Genomic DNA, 27,910 nt, shown 5'->3' with positions numbered 1-27,910 from the left:
TGCACCGCGCCGTACCGCACAGCACCGCGCCGCACAGCACCGCACCGCACAGCACAGCACCGCACAGCACTGCACCACACAGCACAGCACCGCGCCGCACAGCACCGCACAGCACCGCACCGCACAGCACCGCGCCGCACAGCACAGCACCGCACAGCACTGCACCGCACAGCACCGCACAGCACAGCACCGCGCCGCACAGCACAGCACCGCACCGCACTGCACCGCACAGCACCGCACTGCACCGCACAGCACCGCACAGCACAGCACCGCACAGCACTGCACCGCACAGCACCGCACTGCACCGCACAGCACCGCACAGCACAGCACCGCACAGCACTGCACCGCACAGCACCGCACTGCACCGCACAGCACCGCACAGCACAGCACCGCACAGCACAGCACCGCACAGCACCGCACAGCACTGCACCGCACAGCACCGCGCCGCGCCGGGCGGTCCGCGCCTGCGCGCTCCCGCACCGCGGGCGGCGCGCGGCCGGGGCGGGCGTGACGCGCGCAAGCGGGCGCCGCAGCGATTGGGCGGAGCGGGGCGGGGCGGGGCGTGACGCGGGGCGCGGACCGCGCAGCGATTGGGCGCCGTTGCTGGCGCGCCGGCGCGCGCGCGGCGTGTTTGGCGGGAGGCGGCGGCGGCGGCGGGAGCGGCGGCGCACAAGATGGCGGTGGAGCCGCCGCGGGAGGCCGTGTGGCCCGAGGGCGCGGGGGCCGAGGCGGGCTTCGTGCGCGCCGTGCTCTCGCTGCCCGAGAAGCCCGACACCACCGTGCGCTTCTTCGAGCGCGGCGACTACTACACGGCGCACGGCGCGGACGCGCGGCTGGCGGCCCGCGAGCTCTTCCGCACCCGCGCCGTCATCCGCCAGCTGGCGGGGGCACCGGGTGGGTGGGGGCGAGCGCGGGCGAGCCCCGGGAGCGGGCGGTGAGGGAGGGACAGCGGCGGGTGAGGGGGACCCGCCTGCCCCAGGCCTGGCTGCGGCGGGCCTCGAGGCGGAGCGGAGGAAGGAGGTGGCCCCGGGATGCCCCCGGTGGTCCCTGGCAGCCCCCGGTAGTCCCTGGCAGTCCGGTTGCCGAGGCCTGCGGGTGTCGCAAGGATCGGGGCTCAGAGCGGCGTTTCGTGGGTGGCGTGGGCCCGGGCAGGGCGGGCGGTGCTGCGGGTCCCTTCCCGCCCTCCCGGGGCGGAGGGATGCGGGAAGGGAGATGCTGAGAGGCGTCCGTGTCCCGGTGTCCGTGTCCCGGTGTCCGTGTCCCGGTGTCCGTGTCCCGGTGTCCGCTCTGGTTCGTGGGAATCGCTGAGTGAAGTTCTCTGCTTTCGGATGTCTCTGTGCCTTTCATGAGCTTTTCTCTTCCGTGCACCCCGTGCTGCTTTTCGTTTGTCACTCGGTGTGAGGCAGGGCAGCTTGCGGATGTCGGGGGTAGGAGCATCAAGATAAATTATCTTGTCGGAAGGTACAAACCTTAGCATTAGCCTTAACCTCGAGGAACGCAATGTTGCTGAGTTATTGGCTCAGATTTTGCAAAATAAACCTCTTTTAATGAATCGTTTTTGTGTGTGTGAGCAACAGCGTTAAAAACATGATGTTCTCATATGCCTTTTTCCTTGCTGTTGTGAGTGATGAGGTCATAGGTAAAGAAAAACATTTAAAAACTCCAGCTCTCCCCAAAGCTTGATGTGTGTTCCTGGCTGGGGACATGCATCAGTATTATTGTTATTTCGGAAGTTATTTTGCAGGTGCAATCACGTGGCTACCAGCTCCAGTTTTAAAACTTCTAAAACCTTATCTACCACATCCAACTAAAAGCACAAAACTGCACTTGTTGCTTTCAGGATGATTTCAAAGTACACATGAACTTCAGCTGCTCCCCGCCCCCTGCTAGTGTATTGTCTCAACTGAAAAAATAAGAAAAAATGTGTTTTGTTGGGACAGTTCTACACTGGGAAAGAGAATATAATTATGTAGAATGAGGGGCTTTTTTACCTCTTTCAAAAAATCTGACTAGATGTTTGAGGAAAGAAAATGAAAAAAAACATCCTACTTAAAAGAAGCCCATAAGTTCTTATGGGTGTGGACAGTTTGCTGTTTAAAGTCTTTGATGGAAAGGGAGGAAGAGCCTGAAATGTGATTATGGCATGCTGCTGAAGGAGATGTGATTCTCCCTGTTGCTTGTGCTTGGTGTCTTACCTGACTCCAGTGTGTCTGACAGCAGTCTGAGTTAGTTCCACTTCCCAACCTGGCAGAAAGCTTAATGTGCTCCCCCGAAATCCCCATTTGCTCAGTAGTGGAATTGGCTTGTTCTGAGAGCAGGCTGCTGCTGGAGCTGGGGAGGTGGAAGTGGCATTGCTCCTCTGGGCAGCTACATGGAATTAAATTTGTTCAGCTGCATCATCTGCTTGCACATACAGGAGCAGAAGCAAGAAATTTGTCAATTAGGCACTTTCGAAGTTAGGTTTGAATGTAAACTTTTTTTTTTTTTTTTTTGGATGATATATTGTTTTTACTGATAAAGGGGAATGTCTTGGCACAGGTGTTGTGTGAGTGTGAATAGGGTGGCAGTCTTTTCTGCCAACAGAAGCTGCTTATCCAGGAAAGAAAAGATGTACAACAGGAGAACCTGTAGCAGACTTCTAATCCTCATTAAATGAAAATGTGTGAAATATTAATTAGTAAACCAAGTCAGGAATATTGTCAGAGGGGAAGAGTGAGAGGAACATATCCCTTTGTATGTATTAACGTACTTATTAAGTGAAATTAGGAATTGAACATTGTTTTTATTTGGAGAGAGAATATGCTTTCTTCATTAGTATTAACCAGTTGAATGTTGTGGATTTGTGTTGTTTCATGGGATCTACAGGTTTGCTTCTTTGATATTAAGACAGTGTCTTCTGAAGGCTGTTCTTGGGGATTTTGATTACAGAAAATAAGAAAATAAGCTTTATGAAAAAATTCAAGTATCTCATAATTTTCTTTTGCTTTTTTTTTTGGTAGGAACTGAGAAGCTTGAGAGCGTTGTGCTGAGTAAAATGAACTTTGAATCTTTTGTGAGGGACCTGCTTCTGGTTCGTCATTACAGAGTTGAAGTTTACAAGAACAAAGCAGGGAGCAAATCTGTCAAAGAAAATGACTGGTATTTAGCTTACAAGGTACAATTTTCAACCTTTCTTTATAGTTGTGAGATGAAAGAAAAAACCCCCATAGCTTTTTCCTGCTTGGAGTTTTGGGATTTTAGGGGACTGATGATGAAAAATCACAGCTGATTGTTATATATTGGTTATATGGCTGTTATACAATATCACTGTCTTTTCTGCTGCTCTAAGGCTGAAAGAGCTTGCCCTGTGTCTTTGCCATAGGTTGGGAAATCAAGAAAACCTGAAGTGCTTTCCTCTGTGTAGGTGATATGTAAAATTCAAATGGCTAAAAAACCAGAATAGCTGTGTATTTTATATGAATGGACTGTTCAGTACTTCGTTTGATCAGCTGTTATTTTGAAAGAAAGAAAAAGCGTGTGTGTACGCTGCTTTTAAAAAAGTATTTCTCTTTTTCCAAGTAGGGTTCTCCAGGAAACCTTGCCCAGTTTGAGGAAGTTCTCTTTGCCAACAACGACATGTCCACAGCCATTGGGGTTGTGGGGGTGAAGCTGTCTGCTGCTGATGGGCAGAGAGTAGTAGGAGTGGGCTATGTCGACACTACGCTGAGAAAATTGAGTGTTTGTGAGTTCCCAGATAACGATCAGTTCTCCAACCTTGAAGCTCTGCTGGTTCAGCTGGGCCCGAAGGAGTGTGTGCTGCCAGGAGGAGAGACTGCAGGGGAGATGGGGAAACTCAGACAGGTAAGGGAACCACTGTGCCTGACAGACAAAACCTCTAAAAAGCTCATTTTTTTTTAGCCAGGCTCTGATTTATGGAAAAACCAACGGCCAGTATCTAAATTCGAGGAAGTTTTGATTTATGCACGCCAAATGTATTGTTTGTTGATTTATTTTGCCCTTTAATCAACAAAAGTTCTAAAATCTTGTCTGACATTCCTCTCCCTGCAGCCTAGAAGTAAATAAGTATCACTGCGGGGTTTGCTTCTATGTGGTCAACATCTGTCCCTTAAACACTGAAATTAATTGATTACTGTGTGTGTGTTTGTGAACAACAGGTCATCCAGAGGGGAGGAATCCTGATTACAGACAGGAAGAAGGCAGATTTCACAACAAAAGATATTGTTCAGGATCTCAATCGCTTGTTGAAATCAAAAAAGGAAGAGCAGCTGAACAGTGCAGCACTGCCAGAGATGGAAAAGCAGGTGAGCAGTGTTCAGTGTGCCTCTTTCTAAAAAGTGCAGTGGTGTGTGCACCTGATGTGAGCTGATCCCCTCTGCGTTCTTGCTGAAGTGTTCAGCAGTTCTGCTCAGCTTGGGTCTGTGTCAGAGCTGGATGCCAGGGCTCTTGGAAGAAATGGAGAAAACCATTCACTTATGGCTTTAAAGGAGAAACTCTAATAGGTAAGCAAATAGGCTGCAGAAGAGGTGCCTCCTGCTCATAATCTGTCTAGCCTAAGGACTGAAATACAATACTCTGGTTATTTTGCATGATAGGAAAATTGGTATTTGAAAACAGAGTAATGTTTATGATAATATTTCTGGCTTAAGTGTATGATTTAGTGCCTGCATGCTTGTTCTTAGCTGCAAACAAGAGGCAATTTGTTGAGATAAACAAGTTTTAAAATGCCCTTCGCTGCTGATGCTCACTGCAGGTGTAAGGCTCACAATTATGCTCCCTTAATGTGTCATTTCATAACAGATTAGAGTTTGAAGTGTGTTGCAGCTGAACAAGTCAGTCATGCTGCTGCTTCTCTTTTGTGCTGGCACTCAGCAGTGCTGTGCAGTGAGTCAGATCAGATGCTTGTTCTGGCTGAAAACTAACCCTGAAACCATGTCCTGAGATGATCCAGCATATCTCATTTATCTGTGCATTATAACTTGTTTGCGTTCCTGAGCTGGAAGCGTCCTGATAACAGCTGTGGAAAGCTGGCAAGGTGTGCAACTCCACATTTTGTTGATCAGATTATGCAGATGGCTCGTGTGTTGTTCCTGCACCTGCCTAGAAAGACGTAGAAGGTCCCTATGGAAATGAAGTCTTGTCAAACAGGATGAGTCTCTCATAGCCCTGCCAGAACTGACATGGCTCAAAGTCTTCCCCAGCTGTAATTTTCTAGGAGCATTTATCAAATCCTCTTGGATTCACGAGTGTTTCTAACTAGAATGTGATGTGTGTTTTTTTTTTTTTTTTTTTTTAAACAACTTCAGGTTGCTGTTTCGTCTTTGTCAGCTGTTATCAAGTTTTTGGAGTTGCTGTCAGATGAGTCTAATTTTGGACAGTTTGAACTGACTACGTTTGATCTTAGCCAATATATGGTTCTAGACAATGCAGCTGTTCAAGCCCTCAACCTTTTCCAGGTAAGAAACACCTACTTGAGTTAGCAACTGGTTTACAATATACTTAATTACTTAGCTGCTTGATAATGAGCCTGACTGCCTGACTGCAATTCCCCAGATCCTGATTAATGGTGACTACTACATTTTAGCTTTGTTCTCAGTTACTCTCCTGCAAAGTGTGTTTTAAACATTTAGATACTCTTACCACTTTTAAAGTTTTTGTTTCTCGTTGGTTTATGTCTTAGTTTGGAAAGACAGGTGTGTCTGCTAAGGAAAGGGGGAGCCTCCCCTGAAATAGAAAAAAAATGTAGACCCCCCCTCCCTCCGAATTGAAATTTGAGCAAATTTGAAATTAGGGTGGGCTTTCAGGCAAAAAATATGGGAGCAGGAATAACAGTTCTTTATTAGGGAAGAAAATAAAAAGATAAAATAAACAATGCAGTGAACCAAAACAACACTGACAGAGTCAGAATAGAACCTGGCACCCTGTTGGACAGGGTGTTGGCAGCAGTGCAATTGGAATTGTGGCTGCAGTCCTGCTGGAGTGTCAGGTGTGGTTCTGTTGGAGCAGGGATCCTGTAGGAAAGGGTGTAGCCTTCCTGCAGTGGAGGAGGCAGCTGTTCCTCTGGGAAATGCAGTGCAGGAAAAGCCATGCTGGTGTTCCAGAAACTCAAGATTATATCCAGGTAGGAATGCTTGGCTCCTCCCTCTGGGCAGAGCATCTCATAGTGGGATGCTGCAACTTTTATCAGTCATGCAGTGACATTCAGTAGCCCTTTATCAGCAGATGTCTCCCCTGAGAGAGGATTGGTTGTGGAAGAGATAAGGAAAACTGCCCAATTAAGAGAAGACAACTGCCATACAGATGGCAAATAGAATGCATCTTTCAATCTGGAACAGTTTATTTTAAATGTAGAAGGGGAGAGAAGATCATCGAGGAGGTAGGAAGTGGCCAGAGTAGTGCTGTCCTTGGGAAAGGAATACAAACCTGAGTTAGATGGTGTTAGTGGAACGTGTAGCACATGGCAGGAGCAATGCCAGTGGTGTCAGGAAGGAGGGCTGCCTGTGAACAGGACAGCACTTGAGAACATTCTGAAAGCACCATGTCCTGCTAACTGTCATGTTTTGACACCAGTTTTACCTTTTTTACACACATTTTCTACAAATCCAGACAGGTTGACAGACTCCTTCATACCTCCTGCCAAATCTGTTTTTCTGCTTTGCCCATTTCTACAGTTAGAGGAAAATGTGGACTCAAAGTGATGTGTTGTATCAGGTTTTTTCCTCTTTCCACATTAGTAAGCCCTACTTAATGATCTTTGCTTGGACCTCATCTTGCATTTCTGATTTATAAGAAGATATCACAGATCGTGGCCCCTGTTCACTTTGAAGGAATTTCTGAAGCAAGAAGTACGTTTCTTCTCAAGCTTTATGGAGGGTGTTCTGGGAAGTTCTGTTTTAGCTACATTCCTTTACAAGTCCTTGCAGGTGTTACATGCTTTGTGATGGGAACTATACTGCTGTGTCTTCAGGGGCTGTTGGGAGCCTTGGAACAAAGATTTTTCCATGGAGCATGTGTGGTAGGATGTGTGTGTGGAGGTTTTTGGACAGCAGTAAAGCAAAGTCAAATTATTTTGTAATTTGAGTTGCTCTGTGAGGTGTGTAGGTAAAGTTCTTATGGTGCAGCAGATGCAGTTGATTTTATGGAATGTACTGTACCTTAAACATTGGATGTGCTGAAGCAGATGATTTGTGTATAAATACATGTATGTATTCTGTGGCACTTTCTTACACTCAGAAGTTTTTAGTGTGCCATACTGCCCAGAACACTGAGAATAGGCCCGTTCACTTTAGATATTAGATATTCCAGGGGTTGAATGTGTCAGTATTGCTTCTCATGGCATTCATTTCCTGTTGTTGTGACTCTAGTTCTACATACAGGAGCATCCAGACCTGAATGCTTGCTTGCTGTTTTAGTTGCAGCTTTTCATGTGTAGAGAGGGTTGAGATTTTAATTTCAAAGTCAAGAGTTGAAACAAACTTGTTTGTTCAATATTAACTAAAATTTTTGCTTTGTAGCTGTTTGTGCGAAAACCAAACCAAACCACAACAAAAAATGCCCAAAAGGCTGTCTGGAGTCCAGCTAGTATTAAACCTGAATTATGGCTAATGAGCTATAATTTGAGCAGAGCTAAGTTTAGAGGTGTTTATAGCACTGCAGAGGTAATCTGGGGAAGCTTGAGAGAATTCAAGTACCTGCTCTTCCCCATTGCCTGATTCTGTTGTGTTGTTCCCCCCTCAGCAACCCCCAAAGTTCTCAAACCAAACCCCTTGAACTTGGGTCCTGTTTCTTGTTGCTTTTTTGACCTTAAGAAGAGCAAAGTAGCAAATATGTAGATGTATTTCCACTTTTGCTAGTCAAAATGCAAACTGCCCCACGACTAGGTACACTTTTAACTTTGCTGTTCAGTCAGGGTTGGTTCCAAAACAGACAAACCTGTTCCTTCCTTCCTTTCTTCCTATGTTCCAGGGACCAGGGTTTAAGTACTTTAATTGATGCACTGTTTCATTTCCCATTTTTGGTGGGTGCCAAGTTTAATGGAAAAAAAAACCAAGTTCTGTTCCTAAATAGCTGTGTGTCATTCAGTGGGTGTCAGTAAACTTCAGTAACTATTTTTTTTCCCTTTTGTTCCTTTATATTTTTTTCTTTCATTCTTTCCAGAGTTCTGTGGAAAATGCAAATACTGCACAGTCTCTAGCTGGTTTACTGAATAAATGCAGAACCCCTCAAGGACAAAGACTAGTCAATCAGTGGATCAAGCAACCACTTATGGACAAGACCAGAATTGAAGAAAGGTAACAATATTATGTGTTTAATAGACTTAAACACCTTAGTAACTATTTTATACAAGCCCCTTTCTCTTTAAGCACAGAATGCTACAACCAAGAAGTATTAGTGGTTGGAGTCTTTTGTGTGCTACCCTGTAATGCATTGCAGTTAGAGCAGAATGTGTTTTTCCTTGAGATGCAAATTGACAGGTTACTGTTAAATTAAATGCTTTTTACAATTATACATTTTAAAGAGGAGGTACAATAAGTATAGATGATCTGAATGATGCTGTGCTACAGGCTAAGGCAGTGCAGCAGCCACTTATTGACTTTGTTCATATGCAGATTCTCAGTCTGTATAATAATATCTTGATGTCACTTCAAGTTTACCACTTTAAAAAAAAAAAAAAAAATCAACAAAACACACCCAAACAATCTGTTCCCAGAAGAAAGCTACATCTGGTTACAGTAGGCCACTCTAATTATGCCTTGATACTGTGTGGGCCTTTTCTTTCTTGCCCTTTGATCCTGCCCTGTGTCACACTGTGGCTGCCCTGCCAGTAGGTAACAATATCAGTTGATAAGAAGCCTTAGAGAATCTGGTAAATCTCTGCTGAGAATGCACAGGTTACTCTCAATCCTTCAGAGAGGAAAACTGCAAGGGCTGTGTTCCTGCTGTGTTTGTTTGTCTTGAGTATGTTGACCACTCAAATACAGGTTACACATTTTTTTAAACTACTCCTATGTATACTGCCCTTTAGTGATCTAAACCCAAATTTCATGCAACTCTAGCAACCAGTGCTACAAAACGTGCATTAAAGTGTGTCCTGACAAAGCAGAAGAGTCTGGAAAATTGAATTCAACTTTGATAGATGCTCTGAGGCTCATATTTCAGATAAGGCATTGCAGATATGCCTGTATGTGCTGTTGGGCACAGATCCCTACCCCCAAAAAAAAAAGCAATCTTGGCTTGGACGTGCTGATATTTAAATAAGTTATGCAAAGAGTAGTTGTGGTTTAAGTCCAGCTGGCAGCTAAGCACAGAGCTGTCTGCTCACCTCCCTGGTGGAGTGGGGAGGAGAGGCAAAACCCAAAACACAGCGCTGTACCGGCTACTGAGGAAAAATAAACTCTGTGCCAGCCAAAATCAGGATGGTAGTTTTCTCTCTACACTTCTGGGGACTGAGTTATTCTGCTTCTTTTCAACAAGTTTTTCTGCTTTTCCTCATCATTTGGAGAATGGTGTGTAGTAACTTGATCAGAGCCCACTTAGAAATGTTGTTAGTGTGACACTGAAATATTTGTTCCCAGGTTTATTGAATGCTGTGTCTTACAGCATGTGTTACAAAAGCTTTCATTGCTGGTTCTTAAGTACCCAAGATCATCTGTGTCTGTCAGTTTTGGATCCTAAGATCTGAACCAAATTTAATTTTGCGATTGTTTTTAAAATTTTGAAAGTTAGAAGTCCCATCTTGTCATTTTCTTATGTCAAAGTAAACATTAGAAGTTTTAACTTTTATGTGACGTGTTTGCTTATTACTGCACATCTGAAACCTTCCAAGTTTGGGAGAGACAGTGTTTTCTTTACAAAACTGGGGTTGAGTTGTAGGCAGAAAATGTAACTTGACCTGTTTTGTAGAGCTGCTATCACTTCTGTATTTTGTGTTGTGATTCTCTGTGGCTAATGTTGGCTGCATGTAGGAAGAGGTGCATTTAAAGGAGGAGGGGAGTAATTAAATGGAGTTAAGCTCTGTGAAGCTTGTAAAGGTCAGCATATTCAAGTGTTATGAACTTGAAAGAAGTCCACTGATAACCTCCTGTATCTTGCCCAGCTGCAGAGACCTTGGAGCTGCAATTTGTTAAAAAGTACTTTGCTTTAACCTCTACTAATGGGCACTGAAATACCATAGGGACCCCTTGTCACTTTATTCTGCTGCATTCTGTCTGAATGCATCTTGCTTTCAAGTACTACTTGGATGAGCCCAAATCTCTGAGATAAAAGCAACGTAATTTACTTGTAAGCTTCATCCTCCCAAACTTTATGCTTTTCAAAGGGTGTAGGACTGTTCTTTTTTTAATCCCAAGGAACAAGTATGATAAGAGAAGCTGTTAGTGAGATGTACTACACAGACTTAAATATCTTTTGAAAGCTGTGCAGTTGCCAAGTTGTTTTCTGAAGACTTTACAGTATATTGTGGCTGTTTTAAGGATTGCAAGCCACAGTTTAGAACATAAGGTGGCTTGAGAAGGAAATACCTGGACTGCTGATCCTTTATGTCTCCCTTGTCATCAAGGGGAGCTGTAGATTGTTTCTTAGCTTGGAGTGTGCCATGTTGAAGGACCCCATTCAACACTAACCAGAGCAAAACTCCTCCAAACAAGCAGAACTGCCCAAGCTGGACTGATGTTCAGTGGCTGTTCTGAAGGAAGCCTCCTGTTTTGCTTATACAGGAGGTGTTGGATTTACTGTTGTCCCAGTAGCGTAAAATTGGTGTCTGAAAGTTTCACTTTTTTTTTTTTCACAAGTTAGACTGTTGTAAACCTCTGCTAAGACCTGCAGGTGGTGCAAGGCATCTTTTGGAGATAAAGGAATCCTCTTCTTCCTGTAGTTGGTAATCTGCAGTGTGTTGTTAACCTGTATGGATAAATGGAACACAAGAGTTGAATCAGCAGTCCATATTAACTATTGATACAGTAGCAGCACAAATTAAAGTGCATGGTGCACATGCTTCAGATAAAATGGTGTTTACTGACAGGAGCAGCTCCTGATGAGAACTGAGAAAACAGAGGCACCTGATAGCTGCCTGTCTTGTGAGGCTTGGGGTTCTGCCAGTGTCTTGTTTGGTTTTTCTTGATGAAAAAAAAATAATTATCAGTCATAAGTGTACACAATACAGCCCTCCTTCTCCTGTGTGGTATGTTCAGAAGGCAAGTACATGAGGTTCTTGCTCCTTGTCTCACAGTCAGCATATTAGAAATGAAAATGTAGTTGCAGAGCCAGCATGTGCAAATACAAATATTAATTGCATAACCAAATTGACTGCAATACAGCAGGCAGCTTCAGTATGTCATGTTTATTCTCCAGGTACTGGAAAGTCTGAGGAATGTGGCACAGTGTAAAATAGTGCTTGTTCTGTTGTGTCCTGACAAGAGAGTTCATGCTGAATATATTTAATTTTTTTTCCTGTATTTGAGATAAACTCTATCTGACATTTATACACATAAATAAAAGATTCCAGCTCACCTTTTTAATGCTTTATGTATACTGTGGTTGAACCTCTTATGTGCCTGTGTCCTCTGGAAAAGCTGCAGGGGTCTCCGAGGAGTTAAAGGCTGTGCTCAAACATCACTTGCTCTGATCCAAGCCTATTTTGAGCTTTCCTCCTGTCCTTCTAAATATCATGCTGCATGGAGGCCACATTGTAGAAACAAATCCTGTCTCTGGCAGAGTCAGGAAGTAATACATTTGGGAAGCTCGAGGTGAATAAATGGCTAGAAGGGTAAAACTTCCAAGTTTGTAGAACGTTTTCATGCATCATGATTATTTAAGCAGCAGTTTGTTTAAAAAAATAAAGAAAACCCAACCCTAACTTGTTGCCTTGAGGCAAGAAGAAACATAATCAAAGGCCCTGGCTCTCTTGGAGCACCTTGGGTGAGGCATGAGGATGGTCAGACTCTGGAATGTGTGCTCAGAGAGGTGGAGGGATCTCTGCTCTTGCTCAGCGTTTGACTGAAGTTAGCCTTGTTTTGAGCAAGGGCTGTAACCAGTTCCAGTGGGAATTGTTCTGCTGTTAAGGTTTCACTGCTTTTGTAGTTCTTTTCTAACCTGCAAAGCATTGCAGATAGGCTTTGTTGCTTTTGTTGTTCTGGTTAGCAGCTCTGCAAAGACCTTCAGCTTTCCTGAGTGCAGGTCAGGAGCTCTGCGCAGCCACAGACTGAGCCCAGGCAGCTGCATCAGCAGTGGGTGGTGGCCTGTGTCCTCATTAAGGGAGGGGAAGATGTCACCAGCTTGGAGGTTTGTCTAAATGACCTCTTTAAAAATGCATTTCAGGCACTGGGAGTGCTCCTAATGCCTCCAGGGAAGCTTCTGAAATACAGATGGAATCTGAGCAGATTTGAAGACAGAAATGTGATTTCTTATTGTCATGGAGATCATGGTGCAATAAACATTTCCCATGAAAGAAGTTGTCATTCCAGTGACATGAAAATGGTGTTGGCTTCTGGTAAGCCTCTGGAAATGTTAGGAAAATGTCACCTTTGTCATTCCAAAAGTTACCATCACGCGGTTCCCTAGAGAAATATTTGGAGCTTGAAGCTCTCAATGCTTCTTTAACCCTCTTCACCTATGTTTACTGTTTTCAAAACTACTGATTTACCTCTGTTTTCATTTGGGTTTGCTTGTAAAACTGAGGTTGCCATTGAGTGCTGTCTAGAGAATGAGACAAGAACTCTACTAGTCAAGCACACATCACACAGGCCATGTCTGCAGGAAGGAATGGCCATCAAAAATCCCAGGCTCTCAAAACCTATCCAAAGGCTTAGATTGTTGTGTTGCAGAAAGACTTACTTTTAGTTTTCTTCTCTGAGGAGATCTGAAAAAAAAAAAGACTCCTTTCATGACACCTTCAGGTGTGGGAAAGACAATGTTGGTGTTTGTATTCTGTGTGTTAGCCAGATCATTTGTCTTCTGGGTCAGGGAGCAGCAGTCAGTGTTGCAAATCTGTAAATTGCAGGTGGCATTGAGTGGTGCAGCACTGGAGCAGGTATCATGGTGTCTCCTAGTTGATACTTCCAGCTCGCCCACTTCTTCCACACAAGTCCTCACAAAATAAATAGAAGGTTTAAGCTTTTAGTCCTTTCTTTTGTCTCTGAATTTTGAGGCTCAACAGAAATGAAGCGTAAACTAAAATTTGATTGAAATGTCAGATTGGTTTCCAGACTTGTAGGACACGATGAAACTGCTATTTATTTAGGGAAGTGTGAATCTGTAGCTGCCATACTGTTCTTTGGCTCTCATCCTGCCAAAAGGAGGTGGATGGCACTTACTGCCATAGTTAAATTTTGATTAGAATCTGTGTTTACATATTCAGGACCGTATGGAAACCTAATATGCACAGGTGCAAAGCTCTCAGGTTTGTAACAGTGTCCTTGGCAGTCACTGTTTTGAACACTGGATACAGGAATATGGTGTGTTCTCTGTGAAAGAACAGTGACCACATTATTGTTTCTGCTTTGTTTAATTTATCTCCAAGATCATTAGAAAGGTGACATGTTAGGACACTGCAGTGGAAGCTCTTGGCAAGGAAATTTTGTCTTGACTTGTAATTTAATTTTATTTATCATGTATGACGATTGTAAGAGTCTTTAATGTTTTGTTGACTTACAGTTTTGAGTTTCTTCTGTACAGAATGAATGCAAATGAAGAAATATTTGTTTTTCAACAGCTAAGAAATAGAACTTGTTCAGTGTGCTGTTAGTTTGCACAAGCTTAAAGAAATGCACAGGTTAGCAATTTAAAAGGGTATTAATGTTGATGGAGTAGTGTAATAATGTAACCTCTTAATTTTAATAATGTGTGGAAACTTGTAAGGAATAAAGCACAAAAAAAAATAATGAAAATACCTTTTCCTCAGCTGACTCTAGTCTTTGAAGACCATGCAGTAATCTGGTTTATCACTGGATCCCAAAATGCCATATTTAATTAAAAAGCAAGACTGGCAGAAAACCTCCATGGTTTAAGGCATTAAGCTGGGAAACAGCCTCTGCTGCTTTCCATCTTGGGTTTCTCTGGCAGGTTTTGGGTGGAGCAGTTTCACTGTGTGGGGTTAATGACTGGGTAATTAATACCTGGTGACTCCTTGCTCCATCCCCTTCCTTGTTCTTTGTTACGATACAAGAAATGCAGATTTATTAGGAATTCCTAAAAGAAGGGCAGTTGTTGTTTTGTCTGGAAGCCTAAATACTGTGTTGTTCTTGCCTTTATTCAAATTAGGATCTTTTTGCCTTCATGTCCTTATCACTTTATCACTTGCTCACACTCTCTGTGCTGTAAGTGGTGTTTCCTTGGTCTTCAGGATTTGGTGTGGAAGTTTTTCATTTGTTTTTGACTCTGGTGCACCATGCAGCAGCCTGTGGCCCTGAGTTGTTTCATGGATGGCTCACACTTAAAATCACTTTAAATCAAAGGGTTCAGTCATTCTTCCCTAATTGTGGACTGCCACCTGTTCCCTTGTAATTGGCACTGGTGTTCCTGTAGCTAACCCGTTCATCTTTTGATGGAGAGTTTATCATGCTTAAACAACCAAAGGTGTCATGTTGGATAGGAAATAATCCAGAAAAACTCAGCAGTTGCCAAAAGGGGCACTCCATACCTCCTGCTTCCTTTTTTTTCTTTTGGTCCTTTTTTTTTTTTTTTTTTTTTTTTTTTTGGTCTCACAGCTAAAGATCAATTTGATTTGGCTTGTTCACCTCATGAAAACTAGTCTATCAAAAAGTGGGGAAAATTGTCATCAAAAATTGATCCTTCTGCTCCTCTGCAGCTGGCCCATGAGCTGCTATTAATCATGAATAAGTGCAGGTCAACAAATACCAGAAGCCAGGATCTGTTCAGATTTAATAATCTGACTTGAGTTTGCTTTCTGCTGGTACTTTTGATGGTTTTAGAGATTATGCCACTTGATTTATGTGAATTAGATTGCCAAACTGCTGCAGGAGGATAGAATGGATATCTGCCTATCCTTGGGTTGGAACAGTGACTCTGTGAGAGGAGCTGTGCACTACTATTCCTCAATAAACCTGCTGCTTTCCTGACAAATTTGCTGTGAAGATGCTATTAGAATATTCATGGCTCCTACAGAAAACAGACTGTGGAAATTTTATGAAAAAGACTATATGCATGGAAATAAACATTGGGAAGTCAAAAAAATTGTCTCTGACAAATATTTTGGGAGATACTTCTTGTTTTATGAGCTACCCTCATATCACTTTTGTCTGTACAGTTCCTTGAGGGTAAGGCACTGCTTAGTCCAGCAAGATTGCAATGGAGTTTGAGGTGGGAAAGGATTTGCTGTGTTGAATATTCAAAATTCAACTTTGCTGGTAGATATTCTGTTTTTTTTCTTCTGTAAACATGCATGTTTAAAAGTTGGAAACACTTGCTTATCATTCTGTGAAGTAGTGTGTTACTATAAGGTGAAAATTTCCCCTTTTAATGCTAGTTCCTCTTCAAGTGAGCTGTTTAATTCATTAGGGGTAATAATTTTGTTTTTCCTTCACTGTGAAAGAGAAGGGGAGGGGGATCAAATCTAAATAGTGCTGTTACGTAAAACTGGTTTGAGTGGCAGGTCTTGGTAATAATGAAAAAGTACAATTAGAAAGTACTTTGTTCTTATTTGACAAATGCAGCTTTTGGGAAAAAGAAAGTAATGGTTTGTTTTCCTTGTCTGTCAGTAGGATAGTGAGTGGTACTGTATGTAACACACCCAGGCTGAGGAATGGGAAATAAAAGACACCTGGTTCTGGTTTGAAGTGTGACTGGGGTGATTGTGTAGGTGTAATTTGGATGAGCAGGTGTATGAAAGTTTCTTCAGAGTCTAGACAGGAGCAATACTTCTTCCTTTAAATGTTCTGATGTTTTCAGGACCTGAGTTCTGTAGAGCCAGGGCTGGTCTGCCATGGGAATGTGGAGTAATCCCAGCCATGAGGTGAACCCTCAGCGGGAGGGGGTGACAGGGAGATGGTGGCACCTGTGTCCCTGCTGCAGGTGGCCTTCAGTCCCACCTGGAGAGAAGCAGTGGGAGCCCTGGCAAGCTCTGGTCACCTCCTGCCTGCAGAAATGCTCCTGCAGGTCCCTCTCTGTACTCCTGGGAAACACAGCTCACAGCTGCCCTGCAGCTCTGGGCCATGGGCAGGGTGGTGGGCAGTGAGGAGTGCCTTGTAGACAAAGGAAAGATGATTCTCCTTCTCTCTCTCTCCTTCTTCTCCCTCTCTCCTTCTTCTCCCTCTCTCCTTCTTCTCCCTCTCTCCTTCTTCTCCCTCTCTCTTTTCTCTCCCTCTCTCTTTTCTCTCCCTCTCTCTTTTCTCTCCCTCTCTCTTTTCTCTCCCTCTCTCTTTTCTCTCCCTCTCTCTTTCCTCTCCCTCTCTCTTCTCTCCCTCTCTTTTCTCTCCCTCTCTTTTTTCCCCCCCTCTCTTTTTTCCCCCCCTCTCTTTTTTCCCCCCCTCTCTTTTTTCCCCCTCTCTTTTTTCCCCCTCTCTTTTTTCCCCCTCTCTTTTTTCCCCCTCTCTTTTTTCCCCCTCTCTTTTTTCCCCCTCTCTTTTTTCCCCCTCTCTTTTTTCCCCCTCTCTTTTTTCCCCCTCTCTTTTTTCCCCCTCTCTTTTTTCCCCCTCTCTTTTTTCCCCCTCTCTTTTTTCCCCCTCTCTTTTTTCCCCCTCTCTTTTTTCCCCCTCTCTTTTTTCCCCCTCTCTTCTTTCCCCCTCTCTTCCCCCTCTCTTCCTGCAGCACAGTCCTGCCCTTGCTCCTCAGTTCTGGCTGCAGGAGGCCAAGCAGAGCTCTGCTGCTCTGCTGCTGCTTTATTTGCATGTTCTTCAGCACGATGCCAGGCACTCGCTTCCCTCAGGCTCTAAAAATATTGCTGTTGCAGCAGTCTGCTTCAGGAGCAAAGTCTTAATTGCACCAAGTGGTACTTTGCTGACAAGGATTAAGACCAAATATTTTATTTTTCTGCTGAAGAATTGTTTTCGTCTGCTGAGGTCAGAAAGTTCATAAACACTTGTGCAAAAATAATGAGTTATTGGTAACATCAAACTTGGATAAGTATCTTGTGAGAAAAAAAAAACCAATGTTGTTTTAACTGCTTTTCCTGATAATTCTGTTTTATTTTTTATTCTGATCTTATTGGCTTGCCTCATAGTCAATACATGCCGTTTTCAATGCTTGATTTTTTTATAAAAAATAGTTACTTTGTGCCTGGTCCCCCTGATAGAATCCCAGGGCTTTAATTTGCTCTCTAGCCTTTGACATAGTACTCAAATAGTGTCTTCAGGAATTACTGTAGGGTGGCAAAGAGTCTGTTGCTTCCCTGATCCATATTAATTTTATGTTACATAAATATAACTGATATAGAGGAGTGTGAACTCTGTTTTTTTGGAAGACTGCATTTATTTGAATTACAAAATTTCTCTGAAAATGGACTGTCCTGAAGTTAGAAATACCCATTACTGTTATCATGGTAGGATGATTTAGGCACTAATTAGGGAAGCTAGAAAAGGCATGAGACTGATATTTGACTGTGGCTTTCTCTTGCTTTGCTTAATATTAGAAGTTTAACAGCAGGGAGCCTGCTCTGTGCAGCTGCTTAGTAGCACACTGTGTACCCAGAGCTCTGGAAAGTGTGTGCAGTTTGATTTCTGTGGCTCTCCTAGGGTCTAAAGCTGCTCTTCAAACCTTGCACTCCGTATTACAAGGGATTACACTTCAGCAGGGCTGTGAAAAATAGGATATTCGTGGTCTCTTCAAGTGACATTTCAGATTAAAGGACAAAAGGAGCGGGTTCTGAAGAGCTGCACTGTTCCAGTGGAGTGAAGGGCAGTTGTTAGTGCTCATTGCATTCTGAGTGTTTCAGGTGCCTGCAGAGAGATCCCTTGGCTTAGTTCTTTTAAAACCTGATGGAGAGAGTGTGGCAGGTAGAAGAGCACTGGGTAGCAGCCCTACCCCACACTTCTCCTGGTGGCAGTGCTGCTTTCTGCCAGCTGGGAAATGTTCCTGGGGCTCGAGGGCATAATTTCCCAGCCACTTTTGTGGGCTTGTCCACATCTGGCAGGGCCACCCCAGGGTGAGGTGGTTCAGGGGGAGCCAGAGGTGAAAAGCAAAGCCAGCCACAGCAAATGGAGGTGGGTGTTTGAGGAGGGGGCTGCAGCTGGGAGCATCACCCTCAGTGTCAAGCTGGGGTGCCCACAGCTGCCTCTGCCAGGGTTTGTTCCTCCACGCTCCGTGGCTGGGCTGTGTACAGGGCAGGGCAGCTCTCCAGCTGAACCCCTGGGCCAGGTCCTGTTGGGTCTCTCTGACCTCTTTGTTTTGGCAGAGGGGAAGTTTTGGTACTCTGTTTGGGTCTAGAACTGTGAATGATTGCAAAATCTTTTTTTTTTTTTGATCAGAGTCCAAAGAATGCTGTCATCTTACTGGGGTGACAGCATTGTCTCTCTAAGAACACAGACATTACAGGTGAACTGAGAAATGCATCCCCCTGGGGCTCTTTGTTCCTGATTTGCTGTTTCTGTTAATCTACTTTATGATACAATATCTTCTCATTTGTTAAAAGCCTGTAATTTCACATCCCTCTCATAAAACAGGAATGCACTTCAAATTCTGAAGTGAGGAAGAATATACACTGTTCTACTTCTTCGCTGTCATCTTCAAAGTTCTCTTTTGTAAGCAACTATCTTTTAGTTTAGCTTTTTGGGGGTGTTCAGGTTGTGACAGTGATTTTCAGGGGGGGAAGCTGTGAGGTAATTTGATAACACAGAAACATTCAGAAACAAAACCAACTTTGTGCTCACATGGCAGGGGGAAACAGTGACCGGGTTGCAGGGTTTGGGCAAGGGCAGCTGGGGAAGATTTTGAGCCATTTAGCATGGAGGGGAGTCCCTGTGGAAGGTGCAGGCTGCTCTTTTTTTTGGCAGACAGCAGGAAGAAGTCTTGACTTCTTGACTCTTGACAAGCCTCCCACCTGGGTGTCTTGGCAGTGCCTGGGTTGTCTGCTTCTGAATTATAGGCCCTCGTGTGTCCCTGCAGATCTGGGAGAGCTGGAGGAGAGCTTGCTCAGGTGAACAGCTTGTGGTACTCAGACACAAGATTTTGGAGCCTGAATGATACTGTATTTCCAATTTTAATTCCATTAAAGCAGCAGTAAGATTCTGACCCCTTGCGTGGGATATTTTGTCTCATACGTAAGAAGTGCTGGAGAGGTGTGTGTGCCTCTCATCCAGAAAGCAACGTTCTGAGTTCTTGGAGAATCAGAACCTGGATTCAGATCTAGTGTCTTCAAAGTGCTGGGAGAGCTGGTGCCTGTGGTGAGCCCCTTCCAAGGCTATTGCTGTGGCTTGGGTAAATGTTGCCATCATCTGGAGCTGCCAGGAACCAGAGCAACTTCTGGCTGTGCAGAGGCTCCAGTATGAGCTGAGTGGGGACTGAGATCAGTGATCCTAAGCCTATGATGTATGACTAAAATAAAATGGCTTTTGATGGTATTAGTCTCTCTAAAGCTGCTGGTTCTTTATTCCTCTGGGTTTGTGTTACATTTATTTCGAATTGTTTGCAAAGACTGCTCTAGTTTTGTTAAAAAAAAGTCTTTTGTGCACAACTGAGCACTTCCAAAAGCATGCGTGGGTTGCCTAGCTATTTTGCTTTGTTATTTCTTTGTGCTTGTCTGAGAAATTTTGGATGTTATTTTTATAAATGCGTGCAACAGCTCTGATTGCCTGAGGCAAAATGACCTGGGACAGTCAGTGTGATTTTTATGCTGCTCTGTGCTGAATTACTAAAGTAATTTTTAGTTGCCAGGGTTCAGATTTCTGATTTAGGCTCCCATGTACTGATCTTAGGTGTCTGCCTTAATACTTCAAAGGCTGTAGAGCATACTGAAGTTCTGTGGCATGAAAAGGCCTTTGTAAATTTAAGGTCTCTACTGCTTACCTGAGGCAGCAAACTGGATTATGGCTGATTTTTGGGAGAGAAATGATTGTCTAGGGAACAACTTGGTCATCAGGAAAAGTTTATAAAGGGAGCTTAGGGGACAGTGCCTTGCTTATTTCTGGTTGGAAAAAAAAAAAAGAATTTGAAGTATTTATCTAGGAAGTATTTATCATTCCTCCAGGATGTTAAAATACTGTGTGCCTTGTGTGAAAAAGAAATCCAGTTAGAACAGGTAAGGTGGTGGGTATCATTTTACATGTCTAGGTTAAGCATGTCCAGGGAGGATTTGCTTTGGCTACGTTGGATTAAGAAGAAATCTGAGTTTGAAACAAACCTGAGGGAAACAAAATAATGGTATGTGAGGTATTTTTCCACTTTCCTTTGTATAAAGAAAACATGAAATTAATGTGATAGAGCTGTGCACATTCTGAAACTTGTGGTGAGATGAAAGTCTCAGTGTGTTTTAAAGCAGTCCTTAATATGCTGCTTTTGTAAGTGGTATTTCGTGATTAAAATTCTGCATAATCAAGTAGAACAGTTGGACAGGAGAGTCGGTCTTAATCTGCAGTCAAAAAAATCCTTTAGCAGGCAGAGAATACAAATGTGTGCTCTTCAGAAGACTCAGCTGTTAGTCAGGAGAGTTACAAACTTTACAGTCTTCTTAAAAGTAAGTGAGATTCTCCTTTAATAGAGTGCATTCTTAGCTTATTTCAGTGTTAACACTTTTTTCCTTGGGTTATGTGGAATTCTTAGCACAGCTTTTTTCTGAAAGCATCTATGAGTAACTGGGATTTGAGGTCACTGCGCTGAAGTAATAACTAAATAGATATGACTCATTTTTAAATATGTATTAGTGATTACATATGGATCCCAGTTTCATGAAATGATAAAAAAACCCCTCAAAGTCCTTTTTTTGAGCAGAGGTGCTTGAGGGAAGTGTTTTCTTTCCTGCATGGGCAGAGAGGTGCAGAGCTGTCCAGGGTTTTGTAGGATGTTGGTAGAGGAGAGGTGAAAACTCCAGATGCTTTCTAACTAATCTTATTGCACACTGGTTTGTTGGGTTTTTCTTTTGTGGTTTTTTTGGTGTGTCTGTTTGTGGTTTTTTTTTTTTTTTTGGTTTTTTTTGGTTTTTTTTTGTGCTGGCCAGTCTTGCTCAGGCATTATAAATACTCTATTCCTTCTAACTGTGGCCTTTTATTTTAGTCTGTTAGTTTAGTTCTTATTTCTACATGCAGAATTCTTTCTTCATAAAAATCTATATACAAATCTGGCATGGGTAATGTTTTCCTGTTACCTTAAACTTTGCTATTCAGCTGTGTAAGAACCTAGAAATAGAATTAAACCCTCCTGACAATGTCTGTGTTGAGGCACCTTAAAATGGTGATGAAAAATGCTGCACAGGTGTAGCAAGGGAAGAAGCAATCTCTTCTGATGCAAACATCAGTGGAAGGGAAGCAGTGTGTGGAGGCTCAGGAAAGTGTGTGATATAAATTAGATTAAAAAAACAGATTTTTCTTGTCTTTTTCTCTGTGTGTGTGTGTGGTACATTGGATTTTTGTCAGAAGCTGGTTCAAGAGTTGCCTCTTATTAACAGTAAAACCGAGGAGAAGGTGGAATGTTTTGAGTTGGATTCTGGAATATGCAGCAGAAACTTGGAGATGAGTGGGTTTTTTTCCTCTCTCTGTCTCCCAGAGCACACTAAACCTGATGATACTTGTTAGAGCACAGAATTCAAAGCTGGTAAACAGCCATGGTTGTGCTTAGCAGGAATAAAAGGTGGTTGCTGTCTCCAAATTAAAAGCACTGGTGCTGATTTTCAGTTACATTAGCTGCAGTCTTGTTCGCTGTTTTTGCAAATTTAAATAACTGTCTTGAAACAGAGATTTCTTTTATGTTCTGGTGTGGTTTCACTACTTATAATTGTTTCTGTTATCTTGACTGTGCTGCCTTAGATCTGTGGTGGAAAGTTTTGCCCTATTTTCCTTTCCTTTTGGCTGTGTGGCAGAAATGAGTTACCTAGTGTCAGCTCTTGTTTGATTACACTTTCTTGGATTTTTAAAATTTGTTTAATTTTGTATTTACTTTTTTTTTTTCCTCAGTTGAACTTTATATTAAAAACCACCTGTCATTTGATTTCATCATTACTTGTGAGCATTATTCATGGCTTATGGTTGCATTACCTTTCTATCCAGCAACCTTGTACGTATTCTTACCAATAAGGAAATTGTTATGCAAAATGTGGCATGAACACAAAGCTGTCAGATGTATCTTTGTGGTTGGCAAATGTAAGGGGGAAGATAGAGCACTACCAGGAAGGTCATGAAATGTTAGTCTAATTATCATGGTTTTGGCAGAGGGAAATTGTTCGTGCTGATCTGAGAACTCTTTGAGCTTGTCATTGTGGACAAAAGAGGAGGGGGGGAAAAAAATAAATTAGAGCTTTCAAAATGCCTTTGACAGGTCTTATCCAAGAGGCTGTTGAACAAGCTGAGGGAGTTGTGGGATGAAAGTGAAGGGTTTGTTTGTGCAAAGGGGGGAAAAAACCCTAGATCCTGGTAAAGACAAGCTCAAGACTACAGAAGCTGTGCTCAAGATGTTCTTGAATGACTTGCAGCAGCTGTGCAGAATTTAGGAAGTTTTCAGAAGTGGTTCTGTGCATATATCTGTATGCTAGGATTATTGATTCTCTAAGGACCTCTTGGAGGAGAATCTAAGTTCTCTGACTTTAACCATAAGCCATGAGAGGGCAAGATAGCATCCGATGTTGATGGTGAACTAGAACTTTGCACATACTTGCATGTGTGAAATTGGTCATCAAAATGAGAAAAATAGTTTTTATACGTGAAATTTCAAAGTTGAAATCATGGAGTAGTCAGTAGTTTAAGCAGGTTGGATAAACCCAGGAAACTCTTTGTTTCCTGCTGCAGGCAGGAATAGTATTTCTCTGGATTAATATTCACTTTGATAATGGGTAAACAGTTTAAATGTGTCTTGCTTTCTTAAAGTGGAGAAATACTGGGATTTTTTAAAGTGAAGTAAGGTGGTTTTAAACAAGAAATTAATGCAGTTTTCCTCGTAATAAAAGCTTGATGGCATTTGCAACGAGTTCCTCTTTACGGGTCGATGGTGTGGTGATATTTTGATAATGGAGAAATAATAAATAAGTTTACAATTCTTGCATAATACCTGGGGAGTGAGAGGACATCACATCAGGATAGTACAACCTCTTGTGTGTTTGCCATGACTGTAACTGCAGAAGACCAGGGTAGGTAAGAGTGGGAATATGTGGGTATGCTAAATGGATAAATCCTGCTTTGTTTTTGCCAAAGGAATTGTTTCCAGATTACAGGACTAAAAACAACCAAGCTGCTTGGTTCCTGTGGGGTGGTTCATGTTGGCAGGTTGGTTCCTTCTCTAATCCCTTAGAGGGGAAAAGGAGCACAGTCTGGTTAGTGGGCTCGTATTTAGGCTGTTAAGCAGTTGTATCAGGCATCCTTAGTTTGGTTTAGTTCTTTATGCCTTTTTTCCCCTCAATATTTAAACAATAACTGGTCTTTAAAAGCTGTGTTTGGTCACTGGTTGCTGCTGGCACTTCTGAGGGAAGAGTTTGTGATGTGAGATCTGCTGGGTAAATTGAAGGGCTTTGTGATAAACATGGCAATGTATCTGCTGTGAAGGGATCATGTACTCTTGTTGTTCCTCCAAACCATTTGACAGAAATCAAAAGCCAGAAATCGTGCTCAGAAACACCAACAGGGATCAGAATGGAAAAGTGCTTGGCTTTTATGATGTTTCTCATAAAAGTCTCGTTCTGTGTTCTTGCAGTAGGTATCTTCAGTATTTTCCTCTCTGTTTCTGACAAGCTCTGTGCACATGCTGAAACTTCAGTGTTTCTTTTGGAAGTAAAGCACCCTTATGTGTCAGTAATGTCAATTTCTCAAATTATGTATTAAGACTGCAGTGGAATGGATAAATGTAGAGAAAGGATCCTTCTCTCATCTTTTTCATTGATTTTTTGGGGTATAATACAGAAGATTCACTGGAGTGTGGGGTTAGAATACTTTTTGAAACAGCAGGAATTTTTCTAGGCAGAAATGTACCACTACCTGTCCAGGGCTCTCTACCTCTTGTGTTGCTTTATCCAAAGCTTTTCTTTCCTGTCTTTGCTAATTACCTGAGGCAGTGGACTGTGTTAACCCCTGTGCAGTGTTGCCAGTGTCTGGCACTCTGCACAGCACTGCAGTGAGTAATGTAGAGATTACTGCTGTCAGAAGGACAAAAAAATTGTCATTTCCAAGGCAGTTTGCAAATGCGGATGTTACTGTAATTGAAACAAATGCATTTTTCTGCCAGTAAGCAAGCCAGCAGGAATAATGTGGTGCAAGCTGTCCTTTCCTTGCTTGCATGTCTCTAGATAAAATTAACTTCTCTGCTGAAGCAAAGATATTGATAGATAGTATTAACCAGAAGTCAGCCCAGTATGTAATATGGGGAGGTCTCTGAAGGAGGCAGAGCTCTTCCTTGGTGTTCTGAAAGTGTGATCAAAGAACCCTGACCTCCCTGGCGTTCCAAAATTAACAATATCCGACTTCTTTTTTTAACTTCAAATGCAAAATGTGTAGAGATGGCAATACTAACTGATGCAAAAACCCAAAAATTGTATGAAAATGTGTTCTCATTCTAGTGGAGAAATGCAATTTAATGCTCTGTCACTTCTTATTGTGATTTTATGCTTGCTTTCAGCACTTAAAGAATATTTATTTCACTATTTTAAAGCCCCCAGACGTAAAAAAAAAAAAAAAATTAAAGAAAAAGAAAACAAACAGAAACCCCCTCCCAACAAAATACCAAACCAAAATGTCAGGGAGCAACAGCAAGGGAAGGCAAGCTGGGAGTCAGTGGTGGCAAGGCTGGCAGACAGTGCCCTCACTGACAAGAATGCAGTCCCCCAGTGCCTGCCATTAGGCAAACAGTGGTTTGGAAGTAGCTGGCATGGATTTACAGAGGGAAAACTGTGGCTGGCTAACCCAGTAACCTGCTACAATAAGTAGTCTAGGTGGTTGGATAAGGGAAGAGCAGGAAATGTTGCTTACTGTGGCTTGAGCTGTCGCTGTCTCCTGTGACATCTCACGGAGCAGGGACTGGTGGTGCACTGAAAACTCCCTGAGCTGCCAGGCTCAGGGGCATGAGGTCCCCGTGGAGGTCAGTCACTAGGGCTGGGTTCCAGGGGTTGACACTGGGCTCATCCTTGGGGATCCCCAGGATGTGCAGCTGGCTTTAGCTGCTGTCAGGATCTGAGATATTTAGATGACTCTGAGATTGTAGAAAGTCTCTGTCTTTCAGCCCCGCCGCCAAAGAAGGAGTTGTAATTCATCTGTGCTGGTTTTCAAGGTTCTTTATTTCTTCTTATCTAAAATGTTTTCTCTCTGACCTGCAGCAGGTCTGTGTTGCACTGCAGCATGTGGGGCTCTGCCCCTCAGTGGGATGTTACAAACATTATACACTAGAAACTACGTGTGCTATATTTACAATTATGTGCCAATATCCATCACCTATGTTGATCAGTGTGTCCCCAGCCTGAACCAACAGAAAAATGCCAACAGCACAGTGAGACATGGAGGGCATGAAGGAGAAGGACAAGGCACACCCAGTTTCCTCCATCTTGCCCCCTTTGAACCCCTTATCTAGAATCCTAAAGTTCTACTTTTGCACCCGTGCCACACTAATCACTACTGATATCAAACACTCAGAGCTTGTAATTCATCCTGTAAGATTGAAAACTCTTTTCCATGGACAGGGATCAGAGCCAGTGTCTCTCAGGGCTCTGTACAGGGGGCTCCTGACCCCCTGCCAGGGTCCCAGACCTTCCAGGGCAGCCAGAGAGGGATGCCCTGGATTCCCACAGCTGTGACTCTGCTTTGAGCAGGGGTTGGAGTAGTCAGTGCCTTCCAGCCGTGAGGATTCCCATCCTGTGGTCCAGGCTTGCACTGCTGCACAGTGTCCATGCTGGCCTTGACCACAGGCAGCTAAACTCTGCCAGCAGTGGGGTTTTTTCCTGCTTAATGCCTCTTCTTCCACAGACTACTGGAAGACTCTTTTGGTAGTGAAGGGAAAGGATTAATCTCAAAGTCAATTCTGAGTCAGTTTTACCTACAGGATAGGTGTTGGTATTTGCACTTGGAGCAATTGCACTCCAGTGCTGTTCATTAGAAACCCTAACTGTTCAAAGCTACAGAAGCTTGACATGGGTTAAATCTCCTTGCTTTCTCAGCTCATGTGTTGTCCTGTTTTCATTTGTTGTTTTTTTTTTTTTTTTTTTTTAACCAAGGAAGTTTAGAATTAGCCAATTTAGACAGGCTAATGACTGTATCCATTAGCCAGTGGATACAGCCATGGAGAAACTACGAATAGAAACTGTCAGATAACTGGTGACATAAAAGAATCATGCCATGCTAATCGTGGTTATGAATTTCTTATGTAGGTTGAATTTGGTTGAAGCTTTTGTGATGGATCCAGAGCTACGTCAGTGCCTTCAAGAAGATCTGTTACGTCGCTTTCCAGACCTCAACCGGCTGGCAAAGAAATTTCAGAGACAAGCAGCAAACTTACAAGACTGTTACCGAATGTTCCAGGCTATCAATCAACTGCCTAATGTGGTACAAGCACTAGAAAAACATGAAGGTATTGCTACCCCCATCTATTCCCAGTGTTTTGTGGTATTCTGATGATGCAAAGAAATAGAGCGTAGATTTCCGAAGATTACTTTTTTCCCCCCCTGTGTGCTTTTGTTGCAGGAATAAAGCTTAAACACATTTGAATTTTACATGAGCTGAAATTCCAAAATGCCAGTCAGATACTTAAAAATACTCATGGTCCCATCTTTGCAGGAAGATGTGCTCCAATTAGTGTGTAGCTGGGATGTTTGAACTGTTGGGTGGTGGTGTGGGAATCTTCGACACTGACTTGTCTCTAGGAATTCCTGACCAGCTGTGTGTGTACTGTGATCCTACAAACAAGATACCATTCAAACAATTGTCATCCACTTTGGGTTGTAATTAAACACAAAATCCCCCCCCCCCCAGTTTAAGTATTAGTGCTATGACTCAAATGTTTGGGTTACTTTAGTCATAATGCTCCTGTATTTGATACAAGTAACATGGCAGGGTTTCTTCCAGTCCTCATTAGTAGGAAGCACAATGCTGTGACAGGCAAGTCTAGAAAGTAAAAAAAAGCTGCTATTTTTTCCACTTTTCTGTGTATTACCAAGAAAATGCAGAATAAGATCAGCATTCAATTTAGCAATAGCAGTTCTAAGCTCATTTCTATAGAAGCCCATTAATTTGTTAGAAATGCCCTTTGTATAAAGCAAGCACCAAAGCCTGAAAAACAAATGTTGTTAGAAATCGTATGGCTATAAAATTTTCTTTCCTCTATTTCAGTAGAAAATAAAGCTACCCAGTGTCTTATACTTTTCTGTACTACAGTTTTACAACTCCAAGTAATGAAACCTCTACAATATTAATCTAAAAATAAATCCATTCTTTGTTATTGGCTGTGTTATTTCCAAGAGCAGTTAAGATCTGAAACTCTGAAGGAACTGACAGATGTAACTCTTTTGTTTGTTTTTGTTTTTTAAAGAGCTGTGTCGCTCTGCAGCTGCGTCAGTTGTGTCCATTTGGCTTTTCCAAACAGACTCTGCTTGTTTTAGCCTTGACATGGAGCTCTTGGATTCCCATCCTGTACTGAGGTGTTAGTTCAGAATGCTGGCTTCCTGTATTTACTTCTTTTTATATTAGTTGCCATTTGGATCAACACTGGGGTTGCCATTTGTCATAACACTAGGGTAGGAAAACAATTCCATTTTTAGAGTTTTGAGGAGCAAGCTGTGTATGGCAAACTGCTAAGCTCACCATATGGAAAAGTTAATAGACTGCAAAAGGTTCTTCTTGTTCTGCACATG

The 27,910-nt window shown here is 42.9% G+C and overlaps 1 protein-coding gene across 1 annotated transcript in view; it reads left to right on the top strand.

Moving 5' to 3' along the window:
- Positions 1-654: 654 nt before the first annotated feature.
- The window catches only part of MSH2 (mutS homolog 2), a 49,220-nt gene continuing 21,964 nt past the window's right edge, over positions 655-27,910 (top strand). Inside the window, exons 1-7 of the mRNA XM_053974754.1 lie at positions 655-894; positions 3,000-3,154; positions 3,562-3,840; positions 4,155-4,301; positions 5,304-5,453; positions 8,155-8,288; positions 26,432-26,631. Coding sequence (XP_053830729.1) covers positions 675-894; positions 3,000-3,154; positions 3,562-3,840; positions 4,155-4,301; positions 5,304-5,453; positions 8,155-8,288; positions 26,432-26,631 — 1,285 coding nt within the window. The 5' untranslated portion in view covers positions 655-674. The remainder of the gene's footprint in view (positions 895-2,999; positions 3,155-3,561; positions 3,841-4,154; positions 4,302-5,303; positions 5,454-8,154; positions 8,289-26,431; positions 26,632-27,910) is intronic.

This window comes from Vidua macroura, chromosome 3 (genome assembly GCF_024509145.1).
Source record: "Vidua macroura isolate BioBank_ID:100142 chromosome 3, ASM2450914v1, whole genome shotgun sequence".
Taxonomy (NCBI): Eukaryota; Metazoa; Chordata; class Aves; order Passeriformes; family Viduidae; genus Vidua; species Vidua macroura.
Note: the sequence above shows the minus strand (reverse complement) of the source record. Positions and strands in the feature narration are given on the sequence as shown.